General features: G+C 38.3%; 1 protein-coding gene across 1 annotated transcript in view; it reads left to right on the top strand.

Moving 5' to 3' along the window:
- ANO3 (anoctamin 3) overlaps positions 1-26998 on the top strand; it is a 169327-nt gene that overhangs the window by 44366 nt on the left and 97963 nt on the right. Inside the window, exon 4 of the mRNA XM_067532089.1 lies at positions 4896-5032. Coding sequence (XP_067388190.1) covers positions 4896-5032 — 137 coding nt within the window. The remainder of the gene's footprint in view (positions 1-4895; positions 5033-26998) is intronic.

Here is a 26998-nt window from a genome sequence, read left to right as displayed (position 1 = left end):
GTTTTTTTCCCCTATAAGGCCCTTTTGCTTTACTGGGCCAGTTCTTCAGCTGTATTTAATTGCTATAGTTTACTGACTTCAGTAGGTGAACTCAAATGTGACTTCCGTGGTGCTAATAGTGATTTACACCAGTTGACTATCTGGCCCATTTGTCTTGTATCACAAAGCATTGTGTCAAGCAATGCAAAATTGAATTTAATGAAAATAAGCCACATCCAGTGAACTGAGCCAGCTAAATGTAGAAAATCACATTAACAAAAGAAATGGTTTTAGTTCTAGAACCATAGCAACAATGTACCTACACTGATCTGTTACCTGAGTCCTCCATGTTGTCAGCATATAATCAAGCATCACATCACCTTTAGATTTCAGACAAGGGGTAGAAATACTTGATAAAACTACTGGTTTCTTTTTTTTAAGCATACTAATACACAAGGATGAAGTAAGATAGTCAATCTGGGAGTTAATCAAGGGAGGGTTTGTACATAAACACAAGCCTGTAGAGGAAATATCTTTAGTTTTAAAGATAATGAAGCTGGATTCATCAATGGGAGTTAGAACAACGAGACTCCTGCAGCACTTTAAAGACTAACAAATTTCTGCAGGCATAAGCTTTCGTGGGCTGCAACCCACTTCGTCAGATGCATGAAATGGAAATCACAGGCAGGAGGTATATATATATATATACACATCCAAGGGTAAGAAACAACAATGGGGATGGTAAATGTTAACAAATTCCATTCAGTTAGAGTAGATGAGGCCTATTCACAACCGTTGATTAGAAGGTGAGACTGTGTGAACAGTGACAATTACTTCTTATAATGAGAACCATTCCAAGTCCCTATTCAGACCCAACCTGATTGTATCAAGCTTGCATATGAGTTCCAGCTCTGCAGTTTCTCTCTGAAGTCTGTTTTTGAAGTTTTTTTGTTGAAGTATAGCAACTTTCAAGTCAGCTACAGAGTGTCCTGGGGGATTGAAGTGCTCTCCTACTGGCTTATGGATGTTACCATTTTTATGTCTGATTTGTGTTCTTTTATTTTTTTGTGTAGTGACAGTCCAGTTTGGCCAATGTACATGGCAGAGGGGCATTGCTGGCACATGATGGCATATACTACATTAGTAGGTGCGCAAGTGAATGAGCTCCTGATGGTGTGGCTGATGTGGTTAGGACCTGTAATGGTGTCACTAGAGTCGATGTGCAGGCAGAGTTGGCAACGGGGTTTGTTGCAGGGATAGGTTCCTAGGTTAGTGTTCTTGTTGTATGGTTTACGGTTGCTGGTGAGTATTTGCTTCAGGTTGGGGGGATGTCTGTAAGCAAGGATAGGTCTGCCTCCCACGGCTTGAGCGAGTGAGGGATCATCTGTTAGGATAGGTTGTAGATCCTTAATGATATGTTGGAGAGATTTTAGCCGGGGGCTGTAGGTGATGGCCAGTGGTGTTCTGTTGTTTTCTTTGTTGGGTCTATCTTGTAGTAGGTGACTTCTGGGTACCCGTCTGGATCTGTCAATTTGTTTCTTCATCTCCCCAGGTGGGTATTGTAGTTTTAAGAAAGTTTTATGGAGATCCTGTAAGTGTTTGTCTCTGTCTGAGGGAATCGTCAACGATTGTGAATAGGCCTCATCTACTCTAACTGAATGGACTTTGTTAACACATACCCTCCCCATTGTTGTTTCTTACCCTTGGATGTATATATATACCTCCCTATCTGTGATTACCATTTCATGCATCTGACGAAGTGGGTTGCAGCCCACAAAAGCTTACACCTGCAGAAATTTGTTAGTCTTTAAAGGGCTACAGGACTCTTGTCGTTTTTGCTGTGTACAGACTAACACGGCTACCCCTCTGGAACTTTTCACAGTGGGAGTTAGGTAGTTTAAAGGCAAACTTTTAACAAATTATTTTTCAGTTTAATTGTGAATCTGGGTGGGAATTTGCTCTTCTAGGGATTTCAGCTGGGGACCTTTGGCTCCAGAAGCAAGAATGCTGTTAGTTGAAGTAAAGTTGAATTTCCATAAATAAGTCACCCAAATATCCTCTTCTCAGTCTCTGTATCGTTTAGATAACAGTAGTTATTATAAAACATGTTTTGTACTTTCTAATGGGCTGATAAGAGCTGGCAAAATTAATGTTAATTAGCATGTTTTAATAAGCTTCTTACCATTGCACTCAAAACTGCATCACACACGAGTAAAATTTAATTGTGTTGTTTACATGGCTGACAGCAGAGTTTTGTGTTCATTCTGCTCTGTCCTCAGTACTAAACCACTTCCACTCCTACTTTGCCCTTTATTTATATGCATTGCCTTCACTTATAATAACCACAGATCAAATGCTCTCTTCTACTGCCTAGTGCGGAGCAAGGAGAACTGAATAGCGTGCACAAGCACCAAACCACACAGAAGAGGAAAAACACTAGCTTCACTGCCTGTGCTTTCCTTGGGAGCTTCTCTGTGTTTGAGGACATAAGGACAGTGGCAGGACTACAGCTCTGCAGAGCAAGGAAACATCTAATAACATGGCATACTTTGCTAACCAGTAAACATTCCAGATGTACTGAACATTGACATTAATGTTGCTTGTTTGCTTTTTTTTTTCCCTTTGAAAGACCTAATCTGCACCCTTTGAAAGAGTGAGGGCCAGATTAATGAAGGTAGTTAGGCACCTATAGATGTAGGTAAGTGCCTAGTGACATTTTCAAAAGCACTTTGGCACCTAACCAGCTTAGGTGCTTTTTGAAAATCCTACTAAATGCCCATCTGCACCTTTCAGCACCTAAATACCTTTGTAAATCTAGCCCTGGTTCTGTTTCCCACAGCAACCATTAATCATTCCTTGGTACATATTTAAGGTTTATAATTACTGGATTAAATCCTTGTTTTCAGTTACTCTGAATTTTCACATGTTGATGTGAAAGCTGAGATGAGAACTTGGCTCACTGTATATAGTGGTAACATTGATGTCTTAAAATATGTCTATATATCTGCAATATGGCTGTATTGCAGTTGCAGTATGAACAATTTCTTTCTTCCTCTTTTAAAAATGAAAAATTCAGAAAAGTAAGGCAAATTCAGAAAAGTAAGAAACATATATGTAATGTTATTGATGGAATGGGAAGGTAATTTTTATCCATTTTAATATCCTATCTTTCTAAGTACTTACAAGTACTCTGTACTTGACAAATATTTAATATTTTTTCCTCACAAATCCTTCTAGGGAAGGGTTAGCCCAATTTTAGAAGTGGGGAATTGAGGCACAGAGATTAAGTAACTTGTCCAAGGCTACACAAGGAGTCCATTGTAAAGCCAGATACTGAACATAGATCTCCTGAATCTCAGTTCAGTGACTTAACCACAAAACTATCCTTATGCGCACTTGTAACTGTCAAACTGGATGGGCAACATACACTGGAGTTGTCCCAAATGTATGTACAATTTAAATTGGAGGTAATCAGAAAAGCCCTAGAGGAAGACTGCCCTTCCCTACTTTGGATACACGTATGAAGAAAAGATACAGTGATATTTATATTTTCAGCTCTTTGGGGCAGGGACCATCTTTTGCTCCATGTTTTTACAATGTGTCCCTGATCTTGGCTGTGGCTTCTAAGTGCTACCATAACACAAACAATAATCAACACTTATTCAGTGCTTTACATGTTTCAATTTCTGTATAGAACATTAACCCTCACGATATCTCTGTGGGTTACATATGATAAGCATTCTCCCTGTTTTGATCATTGGGTGAGGGGATGCAGAAGTACAATGTCTTTCCCAAGGACACCCAGCAAATCACTGGTACAGTTAATATTAGAACTCCAGTTCTGACTCCCATCTCTCATTTATTTCCTCTAAAAAGCCCATTCATGGTGGTACTAGGTAGCAAGTGACCTGCAAAGGAGGAAGGTTCATCAGACTGTGGAGTAGGCCCTCAGCTGTCCAAGGCTGTCTTAGGCTGAAGATATTTGAGTAATGGATAATCACAGTTGGTACAACACTTAGGCTGTTTACACTGGCGGTGGCGTCGCCGCCAGATCGTTCTTTCATGATCGATTGAGCGGTTAGTGAGACCCGCTCAATCGATGAGGGAGTCGACTTAATAAGTCCACCTCCTCAACTAGCGTAGTACTGAGCTGACGGGAACGCTTTTCCCGTCGGCTCAGTGCAATGTGAACAGTGCGCAGAAGCAGTCGACGGGAGTTACGCAAATTACTCTGCGTAGTTTGCATAACTCCCGTCAACTGCCACCAAATTTCCGGGTAAGTGTGAACAAGCCCTTAGGTGTATGAAGTGCCTCCTGCAATGTTCCAAATATCTTCAGCTCCTCTTGACTACCCCTTGAGGGAGCTAAATACCTCCTAAAACGCAATTGTTAAGGAAAATAACATGCTCATTTTACAGATGGTGGAAAGAGGCAGTGTTGTTAACATGTTGTCCAATGTCACACAGCAGGCCTATGGCAGAATTGGGAATAGAATCCAGGTCTTCTGGGAATAGAATCCAGGTCCAGTGCCCTGTTCACAAAACCACATTGTATGTGGGTTGTACACTGAACTGGAAGTGTCAAGTCCAAACTATCGTAGAGTTATCTGAAAGCACAAGAGCCTCTGAACAATTTTTTTAAACAGCTGAAAAAAATCCTGTTTTTTCACTTGGATAACTCCAATGCTGCAGAGCAGATTTTATGTAAACTCTCTAATAAACCAAAAAGCTTCACATCTAAACTGAGAGCAAGCATGATAAAATTTCAGATCAAAAGTCTGTTGTAGGGAATGGGGAATATTATAAGCCACAAATGTGGGTGCTTAAAGGGAATGTTCTTATCTCAACTATAGCTATAATAGCATGTCTCCATTATAATTTCAACGAGCCCATCTGTTTTGTTTTGTTTTCCCTTAGATATAGGAAAAGACAAAGACACATATGCAGATGATTCAGAACATGGGAATTATGATTCTCGTACAGATCAGTCACTACTTATTCAAAACACGCTTACCAGACAGAAACCAGAACCTCGGACTAAGTCATCTTTGAAGGTAATGGACCACAGAACTTATTAAATTATATGAATTGTCACAATGTGCTTAAATTCTGAAAATTATAGGTTTACCTTAAAGGAAACAGTTATGTTACAGCTGGATTTAAAAATAAATAAAGATTGGGTCCTCCATAGAACTAAGGGAAACACTGTGATACCAAAAAATAAAGATACAAGTGAGCAATGTAAATAAGGCTAGAAGTGCTCTCAAGATTTCAGAGTATGAAATCCCCAACAGATATAGTGCAAGAATGTCTCAAAGAATTAGAATCGGGCATCCCCACAGAAAGAGAAATAGAAAAGTTCTATATTATGATGAGCATGACCTATATATAGTAACATTAGCAGGAGTTCGCTATAGAAATAAGCGCACAAGAACACTATAAATAAAGACTACAATTATACTCAAAGATGTGTCTTAGTGACCCATATAAATAAGAGCCAGGAATCTTCTACAAATGAAAGGCTGGAATAATGCATAGGAGTAAGGGCATATGAACCCCAATGTATACAGAAGAAAAAGTCAGATATGTGTGTCCCAGTGAATTTAGTAGTAGGAGTGTTCAGAAGCCTAATTACAGTACATTAAAATTTAAGAGTGATCTAGAAAAATAAGAAAAAAAATCCTACTCCAAATACCAGTTGCAGGCAATCACAGCTAATGAAAGGCAAAATTATTTCAAATATAGGTGAGCAATAAGAAGGGATCAATACAACACATAGGCACAACAACAAAGACCTTGGAAAAATCTACTATGATCTAGAATATGAACAGAGTAAAAACTTTCATTTCATCCTGTTTATCAAATTGAATTCCACTTAGGGCTTGTCTACATGGGGACGCTCAGGAAAGTTAATCTGAATTAAATAAAGGTGTGAATTTAATGTGGATTAGTTAAATTGCATTAAATCCCTGTATGGACACTCTCAGAATTCAGTGCCCTTAATTTGATTTAGTTTAATTTGCAAATTAATTCACAAACCAAATTAAGGCCACTTTATTTTAACCAGGTACATACCTGTGCCGAAAACCTTCATCTAGTGGGACTGAACATATACTTTGTTCTACATGTTCACACCGGGTTTTATCAGCATTATGCCATTATGGAAACCTAACTCCCATCATGCTTTTGTCAGCCTGCTAACTGAGCATTATATATGTGCTAGGGAAATAATTTTGTAATTACTGAAAAACTCATCCAACATAGTCCTGCAGGATTCTGCAACACAGATGGCCAACAATTTGTATGGTCTGTGAACTTCTCTTGCTGTGATACCTTACACATCATGGGATGCTTTTCACATAAGGTGGTGAGATAAGAAATGCCTTAAAAACTGGACTCACCATTTCCTTTTATCTTTTTCATGTGTTACTCTCTTTGGTTAAATTCTGTTCTCTGATACGTGCATGTAACCTGAATCCATTTCAGTAGAAACTGCACTCATGTTTAAGGGCAGAAGTTGGCCCTTCATATTGGCTGAAGGGCTGAAGGGATTGGGAGGAGGAGATGAAGAGAGAGGTTAAATAAGGCTGTTATGGTAAGAAAATTTAAAATATGGAATGAAAGATCAAACACACGCCAGCATATTAGCCTATGTCGGAGTGCTAAAAGAAATGATTTATGCCAAGTTCAGTGTCTCATGCCATTATGAAATACAGTGATGCTAACTGTTAGGTCTATGACACGGCACTTCACAATGACTTATTGGGAGATGTGTATTGTGTTAGTGTACAGAGATTTGAGTAATATTTTTCTGTATACATCAAGAATACTGAAATCTGCTCTAAGGCATCTGTCAAGGTGATGTGCTGTCAAAGCAGGATGTGAATATGAGTATTGCACATATGACCTTCACAGACCTCAAAGCCACAGCTGTCTCCTGACAAAACCTCCAGCTTCCCCCATGACAATTTCTGCAAAGCAGTTGTTTTCAATACACAATTCTGCAGCACATTGAAAAACAAGTATTTAGAGGCAGCATAAAATAAATTAAATGTAATAACACAGGGGATACTGTAGTGATTACATTCCCTGTCATATTCAATAAAAGCTCTGTTGAAAATATATTTGATTTGAATCTGCTGAAGAACTTCAGGTTGGAAAATTAGATTTTTTTTCCCCTCAGAAGTGACTAGTGATTTTGAGTGCCTCAGTTTTTATGTTTGCAATTGAGACATCTAAAAGGGGCCCGACTTTCAGAGAGTGGGGGCTCAGCACTTTGTGCAAATCAAGCCCCATTTAGGTTTCTGAAGTTGGGCACCCAAAAATTGAGGCACTCAAAACCAAGTCACTTCTGAAAATCTTGACCTCATGTCACAGGTCCAATTGAGCACCCCATCTTGCCTACTCACCAAATTGCTGTGAGGAAGAGATCCTGCCACGAAATTCCTGGATGTTTTAATTTTACAGAATCTGAAAGGAGTCCAGGCACTGTCCCTATCTTAGAGCTGCTAAGCACATGCTCAGAATGCAGATCCTCTATCTAGCACCCTTTCTAAGAGCTGCAATCTCGTAAAGAGGCCAGCACTGGTTCTTACTCCCCTGATATCCTATAAACACCCTCTCCCACCCAAATGTGTCAGCCTTCTGTTTTACAGTATTTTTTCAAGGGATGTGTGGTAAGAGTAATACATGAAACACACAGACACTGCACAGGATTCTAATGTCATTGCTCTTTACTGCACAAGAAATAGAGTACAGATCATATAGAAATCAAGCATCCTTACCACAGTGTGCCTCACTCTAGCTTACCCTTCCCTTGGAAATTCTTAGGGGACCATCTGAATTCAGGTAGGTTCAGGGTTCCCCACGTCAAACTACAGCAACAGCTTTCATCAGTCTGAACTGATGAAAACGGCCAAAGATCCCTAAGAGATCAGAACCTGTCCTTGCATGTCATGGAACCTGAGCATGGAAGGAGTGTAGCATGACATCTTGTATTTCTCATTCCTTTGTTTAATTACATTCTTTCTGGTCTTACCATTTTATTCCATACCCCATTTTAAGTCAGGCTTTTGTTTTTACTTGTCCTGTTCCAAGGGATCCCTAGTATTCTTTTGCCAGTTGAGACCACTTTATTATCCTCCTTACAAACATCATTTCATTCATATTCCTGCAGCTACCATTTAATTCAATGAGACCCAAGAGGGAGAAGGCTTTGGCTGTAAAAGTGCTTCAGTACATAAAATAACCAAAAGTAGAAATAAGCGGAGAGCATTATGATTTGAAAGGAGAATCAGAGGAGAGTAGAACATTCTGACAGAAAACCAATGGCAGGCTAAAGCAATCTAAAAAAACAACAATAAATAATGTTAATAGTTCAAGAGGAGAGATGGGGGTGGAATGATGAACTTAAAAAGGAATTCATGATCTGGTGAATACATACACTTCATAAGCCCTCAGTCACTTTGAGGTTTTGTTATATAAATGACTCAGTAAATATTTAGGAAACTGTCTTTGCTAAGGAATTCTACTGATGAATGAATGGCAAATATCACAATATGGGAAAACCTTTTTCCAGCAGCTATACCGCTTTATGATACTATTCTGTCAGACCTCATGAGCAAATAACTTTGGATAGGGCCATTGTTCTGAGGGGGAACTTCAACGCCTGTTATCTCCAGGTGTTCTCCATTGTGTGCCTGCTCCTGCTGTAATTCAGTTGTGTGAACAGGTCTCCTCTGGAGCTATCTTGTCAAATTCTCTGAACTACTCCAGTGCTTCCACCCACATCTTTGTCTTGTATAACTTTTCTAAAATGGGTGAGCAGTGATCCTGTGAGTCTGAAGAAAAACAGAACACTCTTTATAAAGACTTATCTTATATGAATAGGCCACATTAGTAGTCAAAGGCATCTATCTTCTTATTAAGAAAGACAGTCATATGTTCACGGATGATATCCGCTTCACTTAACCCTTTTCAGAGCACACTGACTATAATCAGACTACCCTGGAAGATCAAGATTGTTTCAATATTTTTTTAAAAAACCAGTGCTAAAAATGGCCTATCATTTATTCAGTTTGGGGAATGGATTTTTCTTCTGATAATTTTGGTTAAATTCAAAGAAATTCACAGATTAAGCTCATGTGGCTCATGCTTTTGCCAAAAGAATGTACTTGAGATATTGGACATGCAAACTGCTAATTTGGTAGAGCCTGTGAGCCATTGTGAATAGAAGCAGATAAAACACCCTACTACAGAACAATTTTTCTCTCCACTTCTTTTCAAATTACTTTAATTACCAAAACTGTAGGTACACTTATGAACTGCATTGTGTTCTTAAGAACTTCCATCAGTGATCTTGTAACCTAATCAAGCCAATTTTGCCCAATTCTCAAAATAAGGGTCAGAGGAAAAGTAATGATACGTTCCCAAACTTCACCCACCAGTAAAGTCAACTTATGTGAGGTGTCAAAATGGGTTGATACAGCTTTGGATAGGCCATAGGGAAATAGAGGTCATCTCCTAAATTCCATTTACTTGTGGCAACAAAATGAGATGCTACTCAGATTGTGCTCATCCCTCTCCTTGTATGTTTTCAGAACACTGAAATACTTAAGGTTTGACATGTAAAATATCTTCACTGGGTGTCTGAGTTAACACCACACCAAAAAGAATGGGGCAGTTGATGCCTCTCTCAGCTATTGTTTCAGGCTTTCTGCACATCCAGGCATCACTACATCAGTTTACAATCATTCAAATTTTCATGCTTTTCTCAGTCATGAGGAATTTTGAAGAAAGCTAATACTTCCAAGCAACCTCAGAAAAGTGCCAGATCTCCAGCATGGCATGCTCTGGTTCAATCCAATCCCTGATTTTGTCAGTGACCAGGATGTGTGTTTATTGGTTGAAGCAAAAGTCAGGCCCAGAAATCAGAGCCAAGAGTCAGAGATCATAAATGAGAGATGGAGAAACAGTCAGGAATCAGAGCTGAGGATCAGGACCAGGTTACCTGGAGTGATAAGCCAAGGCAGAGTAAGACTGAGGTCAAGGCAGGAGCAGGGCTGGAACAAGGTGGGAACCTGGCTGGAAATGAGCAACCATAAGGTGCTATTGCTGCAGCCATGGCTGAATACTTTTATCAGCCACTGAACTGCTGCTGCTGGGTTTAAGAACTGGTCTGCTGACTCTTACAACCAATCAGGCAGCCTACTACAGGCCAGCTGTGCTCATTAGGTTTCCAGGAGACTGGCTCTACTACAGGCCCTGATTGCTGCCAGATTTTGCCTTGATTTCTGATTCAATTTGTTCTATCCTAAGAATGGAAATTTTAATGGGTGGGTGTGTGGGGGGAGAGATTAAGACAAATCCTGGAAATTTGATAATATTGCTCAGTACATCAACTGTTCAAGTGATATGGCACAGATCTGATGACAGACTCAGTGGTTTAATTTTATGCAGTCTGGCTTCTAACAGGCCTTGCAATTACTTTCCCAGTTTAGCATATAAAATATCTTTTGAAAAAGTCATAGCTACCCATTTATTTCAAGTTCCTGAGGTTAATCACAAATACCCCAGGAGAACGTATCTATTATTGGCTGAAGATCTGGGGGGAACATCCTTCCCATTGGAAACCTTTCTTATTACAGGAGCAATTAATTTCTGACCACCATCAGAGAGAGAGGTTTCCTCTCCCTGAGCCAATCCTAGCCAATCCCATCCCCACTGTCTTACAAGGAAACTTTCTAGTTCCTCCAGATCAACTTTATACTATTCTTTAATGATGAAACATTAATAAATAGCAGAATCAAATTGCTCAAATGAACTTTATATAAAGATCCATATTCTGGTAATTACAGACAAACTATGGAAACATTATTCACGCAGCACCATTTTCAAACTGCAAACTTGTTTCAGATTGTGTCTCACTGAGAACAATTAGAGGGTCCAATATCTTCTATTGGACTAACTTCTGTTGGTGAAAGAGACAAGCTTTTGAGCTTACCCAGAACACTGCAAACAATTAATGGATGAGCAATTAGTTATGGTCTCCTCTGTGTAAAACTATAACACAACTATATATTCTCTAGAACCAGCCCAATCCTCTTTTTTTCTGTACTGGTATACTGAAAGGTGGAATATAACAGATCTGTTATCTTGTTGATCCATTCCAGCAATCTCTCAATAGGCAAGTTAGTGGGAAAACAAACAAATATTGATTTAGCAGGGTGCTGAAAGCGTGTTCTCCATCTATGAATGCTCTTCACAAATGATGATTTCAGAAAGGTTAAAAAGGAGTTCGATACTACCTTTAACACAAAATCCAGAAATTTATTAGCAAGCACAATCACATCATTAAGCTTGAAAAGTTTCAAAAAAAGCTTAAGTACATTATTCCATATGGCACAAGTAATTCGTAATCTTCAATATTCTAGAGTCTTGAGTTCAAATTTACATCATCTTAAAACAAAAGTGAACATAAATTTGGGAGCTCCAGCCTCACTCCTAGCAAAAGCACTGTAAATTAACACTACTGGTAGTTTGTTTCCAGGAATTATTTAAGACTGTAAAGTTGAGTGATAAACCCCAGAATTTTGGCTTTAATCATAGAAACAATGCCAGATTTTCAATTTCAGTTTTCTGAACATTAAATAGTTGTAAAGTTCAGGCTAAACAGAAGAGCGAAACAAATATTCATAATACTAACCATGACTACCTCACCAATTATTCAGCAACCAGGATTATTTTGTTCTTAGCATTTTCTGCAGCTCTAAGAACAATGGGGAATTCTTATTGATTGAGGATTTTACTGAATAAGACATTCTCATTCAACCTCCAGTGAGGACTGGAAAGCTATGAATTTACATTTTGCACATTTTTATGTGTGATAGTTAAGATTTTCACAGAGACTTTATTTGATTCCTGGACCCTGTGCTCTGCCAAGATTCCTACCATATTCCACATATTTGTCAGTCTCTGAAATTGCCTCCATGATTTCTTCCCCCTCATACATGGTTATATCTTTCTGAAGACAATTCGTTGTTCCTTTTCTCTGACCTCTGGCTACTTTTCATTCTGTCAGACTGTAAGCGCCTTGGGGCATGACCATCGCTTCTTGACTGTCTGGAAAGTCTCTAGCATTTCATGGGCAGTATGACAAATAAATAATAGAAATAACGGTGTTTCACTTAGCTGAAACCAACAACATTTTCATGGTCCAAGGTTTTCTGGATGGTGAGAACTTCCATACAATCCTATCCAAGGATCAATGGGAATTCTAGTATGCTGTACCATTTGATTATTTTGGTGGTAGCTACACATGGGAGACGTCTTCACCTCATCAACTGCCATATGCCATTTTATGCGGCATTTGTTGAGGAACACAAGATAAAATTCCAGTATATGTATTCCTTTCTTGCTCAAGGGATCCCCAATTTTAGAACTTTTTCTTATTATATTTTTGTCTCTGAAAGGGTCCATTGACAAAGTGGTAACTTATTGATTATTGGCTGTTAAAAAGATTGGGAAGGGATAGAATACTACATTAATGTATTGATAATGGATGCTATTGATTTGACTTTGAAGGAATTTAGATACTATGATGATAAGGGACAGTATACAACTTTTAAATAGATCGTTCTTAAGCCAGTTCCTAGGTTTTTTTTCTTTTTTGTTTTGGTTCTTCTGCGATAGACTTGAAAAGCTGTTAACAATGGAAATAGTTGTTTTTTTATAAATCAATTACTTGTACCTAAATTGACGCTAGCTGATACACTTGCATGCTGGCTGTTACGAATTTGTATGCATGTACCTTTCTCTGCTAACATGTGATGCTGCACTTAAAAACATTTTGACTTTTATGACTATAATATACCAGATGGACAAATGATACCGGAGGCCAATATTTTCAAACCTGGATGCCTGAAGCTAGGCCTCTAAATCTGTATTTAGGCATCTACCTAAATGGCCACATTTTCAAAGATGCCAAACTGCGAAGACCCAGTTATTTCACAGGGAGTGTGCATACTCAAGTCATCAGCAAATCAGGTTGACTTTATTTTGGTGTCTTGAATGTGGATTTGAGAGCATAATTTTGGTCAACCAAATTTGGAAATATTGTAAATGTACAATTACAATGTATAGACAAAAACATACATGTAGTCCTGCCACCAAGTTATAAGGCAAGAACAGGGCCCCCACTGGGGGGGGTGGGAAGGGTACACTTTATCGTGGCCCGGAGAACCTGGGGGACCCAGCCCAGGCTGCAACCCCCATTACCATGAAGAAAAAAAATTTCATGGCACATGAGATTGTATGTATGGGATAAGGGATTGTGGTATGTGTGTGGGACGGGGCCAGTGTTACAAGTTTGTACTGAGCCCGAAAAAATTATGCTTGGGTCCTGGGCAAGAAGGCGGATCATAGTTAACATGTAAGGCTGGAAATCAGGACAACAGTATTCTATTTCTGTCTATGCCCCAGACTGCTTCTGGAACCGTGACAAGGCAATTAAACATTTAATTAAACAATTAAACACCCAGAGTGTTTTTTTAAGTCAACTGTAGTTTTGTTGTTAGTTTGAACCAGGATTTCATCCTCTGGTATTTAGTTGCCTCATCTTTTTCAAAGGATAAATAATACATCCATGCCCCATATGGTGGTATTTATTATTATTCAGTACTTTAAGTGGGCATGGCAATTCACAGACCACTAAAATACATTGCTTAGGAATCTGCCCACACAGAAGCAGGGTCTAGTTGTGCTAGGAGGCTGTGTTTAAGTTTTTTAAAAACATGGACATTTTAGATAAACAATGATCTACAGTTTTTTATTATTGTTTATTATTTACTGTACACCATAGGGCCAGAAAGACTAGTTGGAGCAGAGCTTCTATTCCCTGTGGAACATCATGCAAAGATTTATGATTTTATTAGCCACCGACACACCATATTATTTCTTTTTCTTGTAGATTCACTGAAAATTGCAAGACATCTGTGTAAATCTTGTTTTAATATGTAGCTTCATTAATGGTAATAGTCTATCAAGATCATTTTTCTTTAGTGTAGTGAGCTGTCACACCAAATTCACAAGCTGTCATCCTGATCCTGTCTTCCTAGGGATGGAAATTTACAGTTGGCTCTGAACATCATCGCTTTTAAATGAAGGAGATTTTTCAGGATAATTTCTCAGAAGACTGGCCTTCCTTTTGTGGCTGCAATTTACATCCATGGGTTTTGGTGCCGCAAAGCAACTGCAGACCTGAATCTGAGTGTTCATACCAGATTGCAGGAACTAGTCAGGTGGTTAGGTTTTTGGCTTTTTGGTTTTTGTTGTTGAATGCTTAAGGGCTATATTTGTCAGCATTTATGTAAATGAATATTCCCATTGCAACTTGTGCCCGAGAATGTTGCTGGACTTACACATTTTCCCTTGAAAGGCCCTGCCATGGCCTCCGAAGTTAGATGGGTGCACACGGGGGAACGGGCTCTTTTTGAACGGCAATCTAGATTCCTTTGGGTCAGTACAGCCTGCTCAGAGCTATGCTTAAAGGAGAAATCTAGTTCTTCATATGCTGTATATATAATATTATAGCAACACTTTCAATGGTGTTTTCATTTGTGTAAAAGCTTTATAGCTATTGATTAAATTATTAGTAAATGAAAATACTTTCTTCAATAATTTATTGTAATGCATATTACAAAATGCATTAGTATCACATTACTAACAGATAATTAAATAACAAATGGTTGATAAATCTGTTATAACGTGAAGATGTTATTGCAACAACATCTACAAGCAAACAGATATAAAGTCGTAAAGGGCCATTTAATTTCTGAATAATCGGGTACTTTTTCCGTACAGTACATTAAATTAAACTTTCACATACTAGAAAAGGTTACCAAAATCCATCCAATGCACCAATTAAAAGAGGTTCAAAGACTCATTTTGTGGAAGACTTTCTTTATGTTTAATGATTCATTAGATATTACTAATGAGTTAGCAGTAAATGTAGAACCCTATAATGCAGACTTTCTCCAGGTTTTCCTGTCAGTTCTAGTTCTGCCTGAATATGGGCTGCTGGATTGGGCTCCTAAAAAACATCAATAATAAGTTAATGTACGAGTGAATGTCCAGGTGATGAATCAAACATACCAAAGTAAAACCTCAGTGTTCACTGTCTTCACAAAGCTGATTATCTCTGTGTTCTCATTATGTCTAAAGCTATGCCAGGCACATTTATGATGCCTCAAATGGCTCTTTTTTATTATTATTATTAATTCCTATGGAATAATTCACCCTGCAAGGAATCAGACTACAACAGTGTCTTTTCCAAAAGCCAACAGCAAAGCAAGTGGGCCAGCATTGTGAAGTCTCAAGTTGACGGAGGATACAGGAACCACAGCGGGGAAGTTCCTTTTGTTATTCTGAAGATTTTTAAACACAGACTCTGGTTAAGATCTCCTACATTGTTTTGAATGCTTCTAAATGTGTTTGGATGCTAAATGCTAATTTTGGTGGTCAAAAGGAAAGGTAATTTTTATAAACATTTCATATTACTGTTTAGTAAGTTGGTATGTTCTGACTAAAAGGAAAAATAATGTTTTAACTGCTTTTGGTATAGGAAAGCAGGCTATTTACTGAAAGATACTATATTTTCCATTTAAATAATGTGTATTGGAAGCGCATGTTATGTCTTTATTTTTTAATGTTACAATCTAACTGTTTTACTGCTGATGTTAAAGTAATCATAAAGTAGTGATAGTTTAAGAAAATACAAATGTTTGTCAGTAGAGATGTGATCAATACTGGATTTTTCCCTTTTCCAAAAAAAAAAAAAAAAAAGACTACAAAAATTAATATATAGTGGGCACAATATGGGAAGTCAAAGGATTACCTTTACAACCGCCACTCTTAAAAACTTGCCAATTGCCTTAGATGGCTAAATAATGTTACCTAAGTATTTGTTGTATTGCCTTTGTGGAATATAAGGAAGCATAGTGAATACTGCTGTTGCAGAGGTAATGTTACTTAATTCCATATGCTGTGATGCCATGGGCAAAACTGGCAACATTTTTAAGAGCAATCACACTTTTCCTCCCAGAAACTCACAATTTTAAATATAATCCTGTAACTTCCTTTTTATTTTATTTTTTATTTCTTATTATATTTCCCATTTTTCTTAAAATAACAAAATGTTTCATTTTAACAAACACTAATATTTGTATAGTGAAGTTTAAGTTCACAATATAAACAATGATTCTACTGGAAATAATTTAAGATAATAATCTAAATCAGAACACACAGAGAAATGGAATTCAATAAAATACCAAAAGTAAAAAAAAAGACTCTGGGCGTTTAGATTTATCATAAATTTAGTCAGTGAGGGAACTTTTTATAATGAGTTGAGTGAACTCTTTTGTCTTTCAGCACACTTAATGATTAAAGTATACGGAACAGGTTTGTAAATAAATATTGGGACCTGTCAATGGGACTTTTGCCATTGATTTCAACAGTAGTAGGATTGGAACCAGTGCCTCACAATGTGAAGTGAAGTGTAAACATTTCTATGGCTTTGACTAAATATATATCCATATTTTAAGCAACACAATCTGACTTTAGATATATGAGAGTAACGCCTAAATATCTGAGAGCAATGTAAGGTATAAGGCCCAGATCCTGCAAAACTTACTCGTATGCTTAACTTTAAGCATGTGAATAATTCTAATGGGCTTCAGCAGGAACCCGTGCATGCTCCAAGTTAAGCGCATGAATGTTTGCAGGCTCATGGCCTAATGCTGTGTAGTGGAGACTAACGATTTAAAATTCTAGTTCTCTCAGAATTCAGTGTGTCTGTCAATGCAAAAAAATCATGCTTTGCAATGTAGGTTCCTTTCCAGACTCCTGAATGAAGTAAAATTCTTTCTCAGTGGTTCCACCATATGAAGTGTACTGTCATTATTAACACATCATACAGTCCCAGTATAGCTCTAGCTAACTTCAGTTTCTCATTAAAGGACCAATATCACTCTAGAAGGAACCTATAATATTTTAAAATATACACACAGACAAGTCTCTGAATGGTGATTAATCTCTTGGATCTGGATCAAGTTTATTAACGCCCCAAAACTAAAGGTGTTCAGGTCCATGTTCTGGTTTGAATCTATCTCTAGTAAAGATGATTAGACAGTAAAGGCAGATCGTAGTAGAGAAAAAACCTCCTATAGTGATTGCTCCTTAAAAACTTGCCAGATTTCCTTGTATGTATACAGAACCTCAGTTTTGTAGTATTCTTTATACATTCTATAAGAATACCATGAGGCAGTGTTGCCAACTCTCTTAATTTTATCTTGAGTCCTGCACTATTTGGTGCTTTTCATAGCGCCCCAGCTTCTGGAATCATTTTATTTCCTGAGAATCTGAGTGAGTTTGGCTTTTTTAATGGTAAATTTCTAGCCCTTATGATTGCAAAGAAGAGCTTGAAAATGTGACCCCCTTAAGTATTCCAACACCAGAAGTCCAAATAAAAAGAATCCCATGCTTATTTTTTTATTTCATAATTGATAAACCAAGCTCATCATTTTTAGGGAATTTTTCCATGATTTTCTAATGCTTGGAATTGACAATGGTGCATTGAAAATACTGAGGTAATATTACTGGCAAGCTTTAAGTGTGACTAGCGTAGGCTCAGGCTGTGAGGATGTAAAACTGCAGTGTAAATATTCAGGCTTAGGCTGGAGCCTGAGCTCTGGGATCCTGTGCGGGTGAGGGTACCAGGACCTGGGCACTGGCCGTGGGTGTTTTAATTGCTGTGTAGACATATCATTAGGCACTTAGAAGCCTAGCCCCTAGTCAATAAGTGTAATTATTCAGTCATGACTATTGAAAGTCAATGTGTAATCTTTGGGAAATAAGTTGCATGGAGAAACAGAGGTTTCCTTGTATGACTTGACATGTAATTCTTAGCTCTTACATAGCGCCTTTCAAGAATAGGTTTCAAAGCACGTCACAAAGACGGGCAGAGCCTTAGCTTTATAATAGGAGGGATAATAAAAATGGTCTGGATGAAAAAAAAAATTAAAATTCTAAAACATTTCTAAAATACTCTTTTCATGGGCAACACAGCATGTGGCATATAAAGAAAACATAATTGTGAAGCATAGTATAAAGGTTATATCAGCATTCTTTTGAGATCACTTGCATAATTACTCATGGTTTTGCTATGAATGAGTGATGCAATAATCCAATACTCACGCTTGTAGAATATCTATACCCCATGAGTCATTATGTGTTCACTTTACCCTTCTGAAAGTTATACATTTATTTTGATCTTTTAAAAGATCACAGCTCTGTGTCCTGAATGGTGGAAAATTAGCTGTTTAACATTACATAGTAACACCACAGAACAGGTGATTGATATTCAATTGAAATTGGATGGAGTTTAAATAGTTGTACTTATGAATTATGTTATTTAAGTTAATCAATGATAGTAAAGAAAACCATAGCAAAACATCTGCTCCAGTTCTGCAAGTAGGGTATCACTTGTTAATTAGGCTAATTTTCCTGTTTTATCCAAAACCTATTTTTTCATTTTTTGCCAGATGGGAAGCTCCATTTCTTAGAGAAATCTGATCCAGTGGGTCTGTCTGGTGCCAACTATACATTTTTGCAGAATGATTGTCCATCTTGGGGAATTTCACACTGGTTCTAATTTTGTAAATTTTCAGGGTAGATTTGATTTTTCAGGAAACTGTTTGCTATGTGATATTGGTAGTTTTGAAAAATACAAGTTTAAAAAAAAATTAAGCCAAATTAACAAAGAAAGTTAAGGGATTGTAACAGGATTACAGGATCATAAACACCATTTAATGTTATGAACCAAGCCAATGTATTGTAATTTAGTTCCCTATGAAGGACAAGGGGAACAAATCATGCTCTTTAGCGACTTGAGTACCCAAACCCAAATCGCTAAAGAGCACAATTTTTTTCGCCTTTGGATCATTGAAGACTGAGAGAAGCAAAGATGATGGGAGCACAGATTTAGGTTGTTGGCTGAAATATACAGCAGTGTTCGGAAATGGTTGGCTCTGCCATAACATGATTGTGTTTTTATAAGCATATTTTTGTAGAGCAATAAGTGAGGTTGTGAATGAGAAGCTGTTTCTCAGAGACTGAAAGAATAAGGGGGGGAGAAAGTAGATTGAACATCAAATCCACATTTTCCATATCTATTTTCCAGACAGAATAGGAGACACTGAGAATAAAAAAAGATTAGAGGGGAGTAAGAATTCTGTAATAACTATCCCTCTTACACGCAGCTTAATAGGGGTTTCAGTGGAGTTATACTGAGGTAAAGCTGCAGTAATGCAAAAGTGAATCAGGCCCTGAAAGTGACGGGGGAAATATGAGTTAGTGCCCAAATCATAGTTCTGGTACTGACTCGCTGCCCACTCTCAGGCAAATGGCTTAACTTGTCTGCACATCAGTCTGTCCACCTGAAAAATGAGGCTAATAATGCTCACCCAACCCTGTAAAGTCTGAGCATTATTATTGATCCATCCTGACCCCAAACTGTTCTTTTAAGGGTTTGTGAGCCCAAGGAGGTGCTTCTGTATTTCTCTAAATCTGAGACAAATATTTCTTGAGTCACTCTCCAATTGTGCACGCTACACGTGTACAATAGCAGGGCAACTGTGCCAGTAGCAGGATTCATTTCCAGGGAGTGGCAGGCGTGTTCATACTACTATCCTGCCCTCAGGCTCTGTTAGGAAAGGGCAGATTTAATCTGTGGGAAGCAGCTGCAAGGGCAGAGGCTGCCCAAGGGATGTACTGAATCAATGCCTCTTTTGGGGACCCTACCCCAATTTCTCCTTCACTGGTGTTAGTACCTGCAACGATAGCAACACTGGCTTTGCCCTTGTTCTGCACTGAAGTAGCCAGCTCCAGTCCCCTTGATGGCAAACTTGTGCAGGAATCTTTCAAAGTACAGTCTCCCTGCCTCCCCTCACAGACACACAGGCATTCAGCATACATTTTATGATACCATGGAGCCATTATAAAACCTGGTAAAAATACATCTGATTCAGTGGTGGAGCTAATAGGCGGACAAGAGGCCACCCTCTCCCAATCCTTCCCACCCCCCCCAGCAGCTTTTAGGCGTTTGGTGCTTTTTTAAGCCAAGAGATATAATCAAAGGTGGCAACAACAACAACCCATTGCCCCCCATCTCCATTTCCAATTCTATTGACAAAATCCTTCAGAGAAAGCAAAGAGTTGAAAACAAGTTAAGGGAGTCTCTGGCATAGGAGAGAAAGAGAAGGGGAAATAATAAAGAAGAGTCTAGCAGCTGTCATGCTAAAAATGGAGATTTTTAGAGGGGGAGAGTTTGTGCAATTATGATTTATGAATATATAGTACATGACAGTCAAAAACCTAATTTTTGACAGCTCTGCACTTATGTCACCAAGAAACATGCCACGAAATAATGAAACCCCAGTCTGAAAACTTACTCCAGTCTATATCAAACAATGGGTAGCACTGCGCCCTAAGAATGCAAAGTAACCTGTGTTCCTGTTCTTTAAACAATAAGAAAAGAAAGTTTGGCAGAGGTTCTCTTCTCTGATGCTAAGGTGTTCTCATCAGACACTTTGATCTATCCTTTGGTGGTCTGTGTTGTCATTAAGTTTTGTTATTCCAAGAAAGAATGATCTGGAAACAGGTTCTACTGAGAATGAGAACATCTTCTGAGAACATCTTCTGAGAATGATGTTGCATATTTAGATGCTAAGAAATATTTGTCTTTTCACAGAATATTAGGATAGGATCAAAATTGAATAGGCTCACAAGACTCCTGTTTCAGCTGGTATTTGTACATACTATGTTAGCCCTAATTTAAAATATAAATTGTCCAGCTAGTATAAATCTGCAAAGTTCCATTGACTTGCTGAAGCTACAAGAAGTTATACAATTGGAGGATTTGGCACAAGGTATTAAGCCTTACTGTTGTCTGTATATAAACAAAAGGACAAAATAGCTCTCCTTTTTCTTTTGTCAGTGATATTGTTGCATGAACAGAAGTTTATTGGAGTGCCCCAGGGATCGATCCTGGGGCTGGTTTTGTTAAACATCTTCATTAATGATCTGGAGGATGGGGTGGATTGCACCCTCAGCAAGTTTGCAGATGATGCTAAGCTGGGGGGAGTGGTAGATATGCTGGAGTGTAGGGATAGGATACAGAGTAACCCAGACAATTGGAGGACTGGGCAAAAAAAAAAAAAAAAAATCTGATGAGAGTCAACAAGGACAAGTGCAGAGTCCTGAACTTAGGACGGAAGAATCCCATGCACTGCTACAGACTGGGAACGGGCTGGCTAGGCACCAGTTCTGCAGAAACCTGAGGGTTATAGTGGACAAGAAGCTGGATATGAGTAAACAATTCTTTTGCCAAGAAGGCTGACGGCATATTGGGCTGCACTACAGAAAGGATGTGGACAAGTTGGAGAGAGTTCAGTGGAAGACAACAAAAACGATTAGGAGACTGGAGCACATGGAATGAGTTACCTAGGGAGGTGGAGGAATCTCCATCCTTAGAGGTTTTTAAGATGCGGCTTGACAAAGCCCTGGCTGGATGATTTAGTTGGGGTTGGTCCTGCTTTGAGCAGGGGGTGGGACTAATTGACCTCCTAAGGTCCCTTCCAACCCTAATCTTCTATGATTCTATGCAGCAAATTCCTTGTATTGTTGCCTCAGTGGTATGCTATTGAAATATCATTTGCATGCTTGCTTATCTATTTACAAAATAAGACTATTATGTTTAGCTATTTTAAAAAACATAGGGGAAATAGATTACTTTCCATGGGTGTAACATAAATAGCCAAATGCTAGCAATTTTTAGTATATTTCAGTAATTATTTAGATTACATTAATAGAATAAAATTATTTGAGGATACAGATGAAAGACATTTAATATCTCAAGAGAAAATAGGATGTGTTTTAAATTTAATCTGATTATATGTTAGTGTGCTTTGGGATTCAATATTATTGTAAATCAACAAGAACAAAGAATTCATATCTTTACTTGGCATGAGATGAAGGAGTATGTTGTGTCCTGACTTCCCAATGTATTACTTAGTACTTTCTAAAATTCAAAATAATCCCATAGTACTTAAACCTTTTTGAAAGCATATGCTCAAGAAAGAAGGATTTTAAAAAAGGTCTTTTAACTTGTTTTGTGAATATTTGCAGCGTGGCTGTACAGAAGTTTAATGTTGAGAACATACAAGGAAAATGGGTTTTCTAGTCACTTAGATCAAGATGGAGGCAGCATTTTACCTACTGTACCAGTAAAAAGGAAAGAAGGAGCAAATAGCCTGGTTAGGGTCTGATTCTAAAATCACTGAAGTCATTGGAAGGAGTCCCAGTAACTTAAATGGGTTTTGTTTCAAACCCTTAATCTAGTTTTTTTATATGGAATTGGGAAATGGAATTTAATACATTTCCATATTAATTGATTTGCATTTCATTTTAAATGAAATCCTTGGGCACGATGCATACAAAATGGAAACATTTTAAGAATGTACAACTGGATTTTAGTTTGTTGAAAACAATTTGCATCTTAATCTCATTTCACTTCCTTACCTCACAGGCCTCCTGTGCATATAAATACATTAAAGATTGGAAGTGCTTTGTGGTCGCTATATAAAATCACTATATGAGAACTAGGTGGCATTATATAATGCTACATACTTCAGTTGCAACCAGTCCCCCATGGTATTATGATATAACATTGTTTTGAGTTATCACCATATGGTATGCTGTTATGCATCCAAGATTCTGTAGTGTATGTTCAATGTATTACACCATATAAACTGTTGAATTGTACTTTATTTGGGATGTGAAAGCAATGGTTCATGTGCAAAAGATGAGGCAAAACTGCTGACTGTGAAAGATGCAATATTAATACAGAATGCATATATGTTTTTGTGTATGTGCTTCTGAGCATCTGCACACCATATACTGTAGGCAGTGGTGATATCCATTTGATACTTGCAGTTGATGTGGACACAGCAGCAAAATGAGGACATACGCACATATGGAACTAAGTGGCAAGTGGCAACTTTTATTAAACTTTAATACAGGGGCAGGGTGCTACCCACCCATCATCCATACACTCCTATATCAGAAAATGAATTGGTTCCAGTGTGGGGGTTATAGGGCTCCTTACCATAGAAACCAGAACACAGCGTAGGCTCTCCTCAGCCTACCTCCCAGGACTCAGCTCTCTCTGAATCCTAGCACTCCCCTCCCCCCATAAGGGGGACAGAGGGTGTAACAGGATGGAGAACTTGGCCCAAGGCCCATTATCAAAATCCCAGGTTTTTTTCCTCTGGGAATCGTTCATTTTATTCTCTTAACCACACTGGAAACCGGCCACAAGTTGCATCAAATAAACACCACCACCCCAGTACCTCAATTCGGTACAAAGCGCATTCCTATTTAACCCCATTGTAGCTTGAAGGTGCTGTGAAGAAGTCAGAAAACTCCCTGCTCTTCTGCCAATTGGTGCATAGGGAAAAAAATCCTTTCTGGCCCCCTAAACAGGCAATTGGCTAGACCTACAGCATATCTTTGGCCACGTTCCTGTTCCTAGTTCAGGTGAGTAGGATGGGCTGCTGGAATGGAGCCAAAAGAGGCTCCATGTGGCCCCTGCACTGGGTTAAATCCTGGGAGCTGGGGAACGCTGGCCAGTCAGCACTTCTCTCCCACAGCTGGCCAATGCATGCCAGAGACTTCCAAGAGGAGGAGCTACCTATATTCCCTTGGCTAGTGTCTCCCTCTCAGACTGTGTCCCCTTTTCACTGTGAGCCTCATCAAGTTTCCCCACCCTTTGATGTGGGTGGGTGGCATTTATCCTTCACCTCAATCACCTTCACTCATCACACCCCTCTGCCAGGGCTATTTATAACATTCCAAAATGCTGAACAACTTTGAAACTATTTAAATTGTATCAGAGATAGGGATAAGCGTATCTGGGCATGTCACTTACGCCATCTCCTGGGCAGGAGGGATGATCCAGTGGTTAGGGCAGTGCCTTATGAAATGGAAGACCCAGGTTCAGTTCCCTGTTCCACCATCGACTTCCTGTGTGACCCTGGGCAAATCATTTATCTTCTCTGTCCTTCACTTGCCTGTATGTAAAATGGGGATAATAGCATTTTTCTACCTCAAAGGAGTGTTGTGAGGATAAATACATTAAAAGATTTGAAGCACTTTGAGATCTACTGATAAGTCCTATGTAATAGATAGGCATTATTATTATTATTTATCATCATCTTGGTTTGGGGTGGGGTAAATCTTATTTTAGTGCTATGTATATTATATATGAGTCTCATTGTATATGAGTAAGAATATACATATGTTCTTTTTTAGGTGTGCCTTGTCCATCTTTGTACAAACCACACTCCATTTTGCAGCTAAACAATGTCACTTATTGTGCATTCCACAGTTGGGAAGGATTGGTTGACCAAAAATGGTGTCTAATGCTTTTTAAATTCATCACTTAACATAAATTACCATCTTACTTAGCAACAGGTGTCCTTTATGTACACAGATTCATCTTCTAAACTTACTATACACTGTGTGTTCAGTGTTCTAGCCAGAACTTAGCTCTAATGTACAGGCTGTTTTTAGCCGTGTGGGGAAAAATAACCTAAACTCAAGGCAGTGACAATCTCTTTCAACAAAATAGCTCCAATCTGAATTGCAACTTCTACATATTTTTAAATACACCTGCTAAATAATGATACAAGGTTATACCGAAAGATAAACCAGTAATAAAAAAAAGGGGAAATAATTTTTCAGTACAGATTTTACGTCAATATTTTTGTTTATACAAAGTAAACAATCAATTATTTTAATTTAAATGTAATTTTAAAAAAAGGACTGGGAAAATGGAGGAAATGAAAAGCTAGATAAAAACGGAAGACTTTCTTATTCAGCTGATTTTTGTTTTAATGTATGACAATAATATTACCCATATGTCCTCACAAAGAAATGCCTCTGTTAATTATGGAAATCAATTCTTTCCAATTTGGCCTTATTTTTCCTAAGGTATCCGAAGAGATCTATGTGATTTACTTTGGATATATTCTGAACCACAGATAAATCATATTAAAGGCATATTAGTTAAATCGTTCAAATTATGTTTTCTCAGATTTAGCCTGTACTCCCCCCCCCCCCCCCCCCCCCCCCACACACACACACACACACACACACACACACACACACACTACTCACTGGATGAGTTTCAGAAAGTGTCTCTTGTTTCTGTTAAACCAAGAGCAGCACTAATTTTCTCCTATTTCTCTGAATTCTGCTGTACATATTTTAGTGTCCAGTGCAACTAAGTAGCCTCCTATATAGCTTTCAACATGTACAGTTTACTGTATAAAGTGTATGCAGTTGAGGTCATTTTATAATTTCTGTTGGCCAGATTCTGCCACTGTTGCTTATGTTGAATGTAGTGCCTTATTTTGTAAGTAGTCCCTTTGAAATTATTTTATAATAATCCCAGTGGACCTGAGTCTGCCACCCTTACCTTATAAATAGTACCTTACTTTGTGAAATGATCCCCATTGTTCCCCAGTGATGCCGCTGAAATCATGGGGAACACTCACAAAGTAAGGCACTGTTCAAGCAAGGAGATATTGCAGAATTGGGCCTTATGTTACTCAATCAGTCAAAATGTAGGGTTATTATGGAGGAAACAAAACTATATAATATAATATAGTATAGTCAATATGCATATACAGACATATTTTTCCAGTACCTATTTGCATAATTATAGGAAAGTCATGAGGACATTTCCCTGCCTCCTTCAAATGCCCCAAGGTTTCAGCTTGGGAGGGATTACAATGTCTTTCTCAGAAGCGCCAACAGTACATATTCAGAAATCACGAGCCAGGCCCAAAAATTATGGGTTTGGCTTAAAAATCAGATTTATTTATTTATTTATTCATGTTTAAAATATTGAGTTTGGGATTCTTTGTATTTGCCCTCTTGTTTTTTGATTCTGTAAGGTTCATGCTTTCAAACTTTTCTCTGCAATCACGAAGGCCAGAAACTTTCTTAAAAACAGGGCTCCACTGAGTTTTAAGTGGCAAACAAATCTTAAATTGTCCTTTTTCCATGGGAAGTTTACCCCCACATGCCATGAAAGGGTTAATATGCAACCAAGGTGGTTAACTGGCTTCTCAGACCCATATTAACCCTTTCATGGCATGTGGGGGTAAACTTCCCATGGAAAAAGGACAATTTAAGATTTGTTTACTACTTAAAACTCAGTGAGGGCAGAACTTTGTAAAGTAGTCTGGCTGGAGGACCAGGACAGTCCTATGAATGGAGTAGGCCATTGGACAGTGGGAGAGAACTGAGGCAAGGGGCTATGATGCCACATCCAGCCAGAATTCGGTGTATTGGAGTAGCAACTTTGCCACCATTTCTTACACAGGAGTTAATCTCTACCCAGGCACTGTGCATATGTTGAGAAGGATGATGTTATTTGTACAATTACTTTTTCTGACTACAACTACACTTCAAATTTCCACATGGTCCAAGGCTCTTAATACATTGAACATCTCCCAGAGCCCTTTTATATTTGATTTCAAAAAATTTAAACGGTGGAAGGAAAACATGACACCATCACCAGCTGTTCAGGGCAAGGGATGACTCTCAACATGAAACCTGGAACTGAAGAGCAATGCCTAATTTAAATAACATTCCTAAATGAGTGGATGCTTTGAGTTTGTTTCACGTGGACTAAGAAAGACTTTTGATTTTTGGTTTGCAAAAACACCTCATTAGCTAGCTTTAGTTTTTGCAAACCAAGAGATATTTAGGATCAAGTTTCTATTTTATCTGAACTCTGAATGTTTGAGAATGGGGGTTTTCAGATCTGGTTCATCTCTAAATCCAGTGATTGGATCAGACTTATAACTTAACCTCTCTATGGTGTCCTTTTTTAGACA

This window comes from Emydura macquarii, unplaced genomic scaffold (genome assembly GCF_026122565.2).
Source record: "Emydura macquarii macquarii isolate MOO-44397 ecotype Brisbane River unplaced genomic scaffold, CSIRO-AGI_Emac_v2 contig_3240, whole genome shotgun sequence".
Classification (NCBI taxonomy): Eukaryota; Metazoa; Chordata; order Testudines; family Chelidae; genus Emydura; species Emydura macquarii.
The sequence above is the reverse complement of the archived record's forward strand: the minus strand, read 5'-3'. Positions and strand labels throughout refer to the sequence as shown.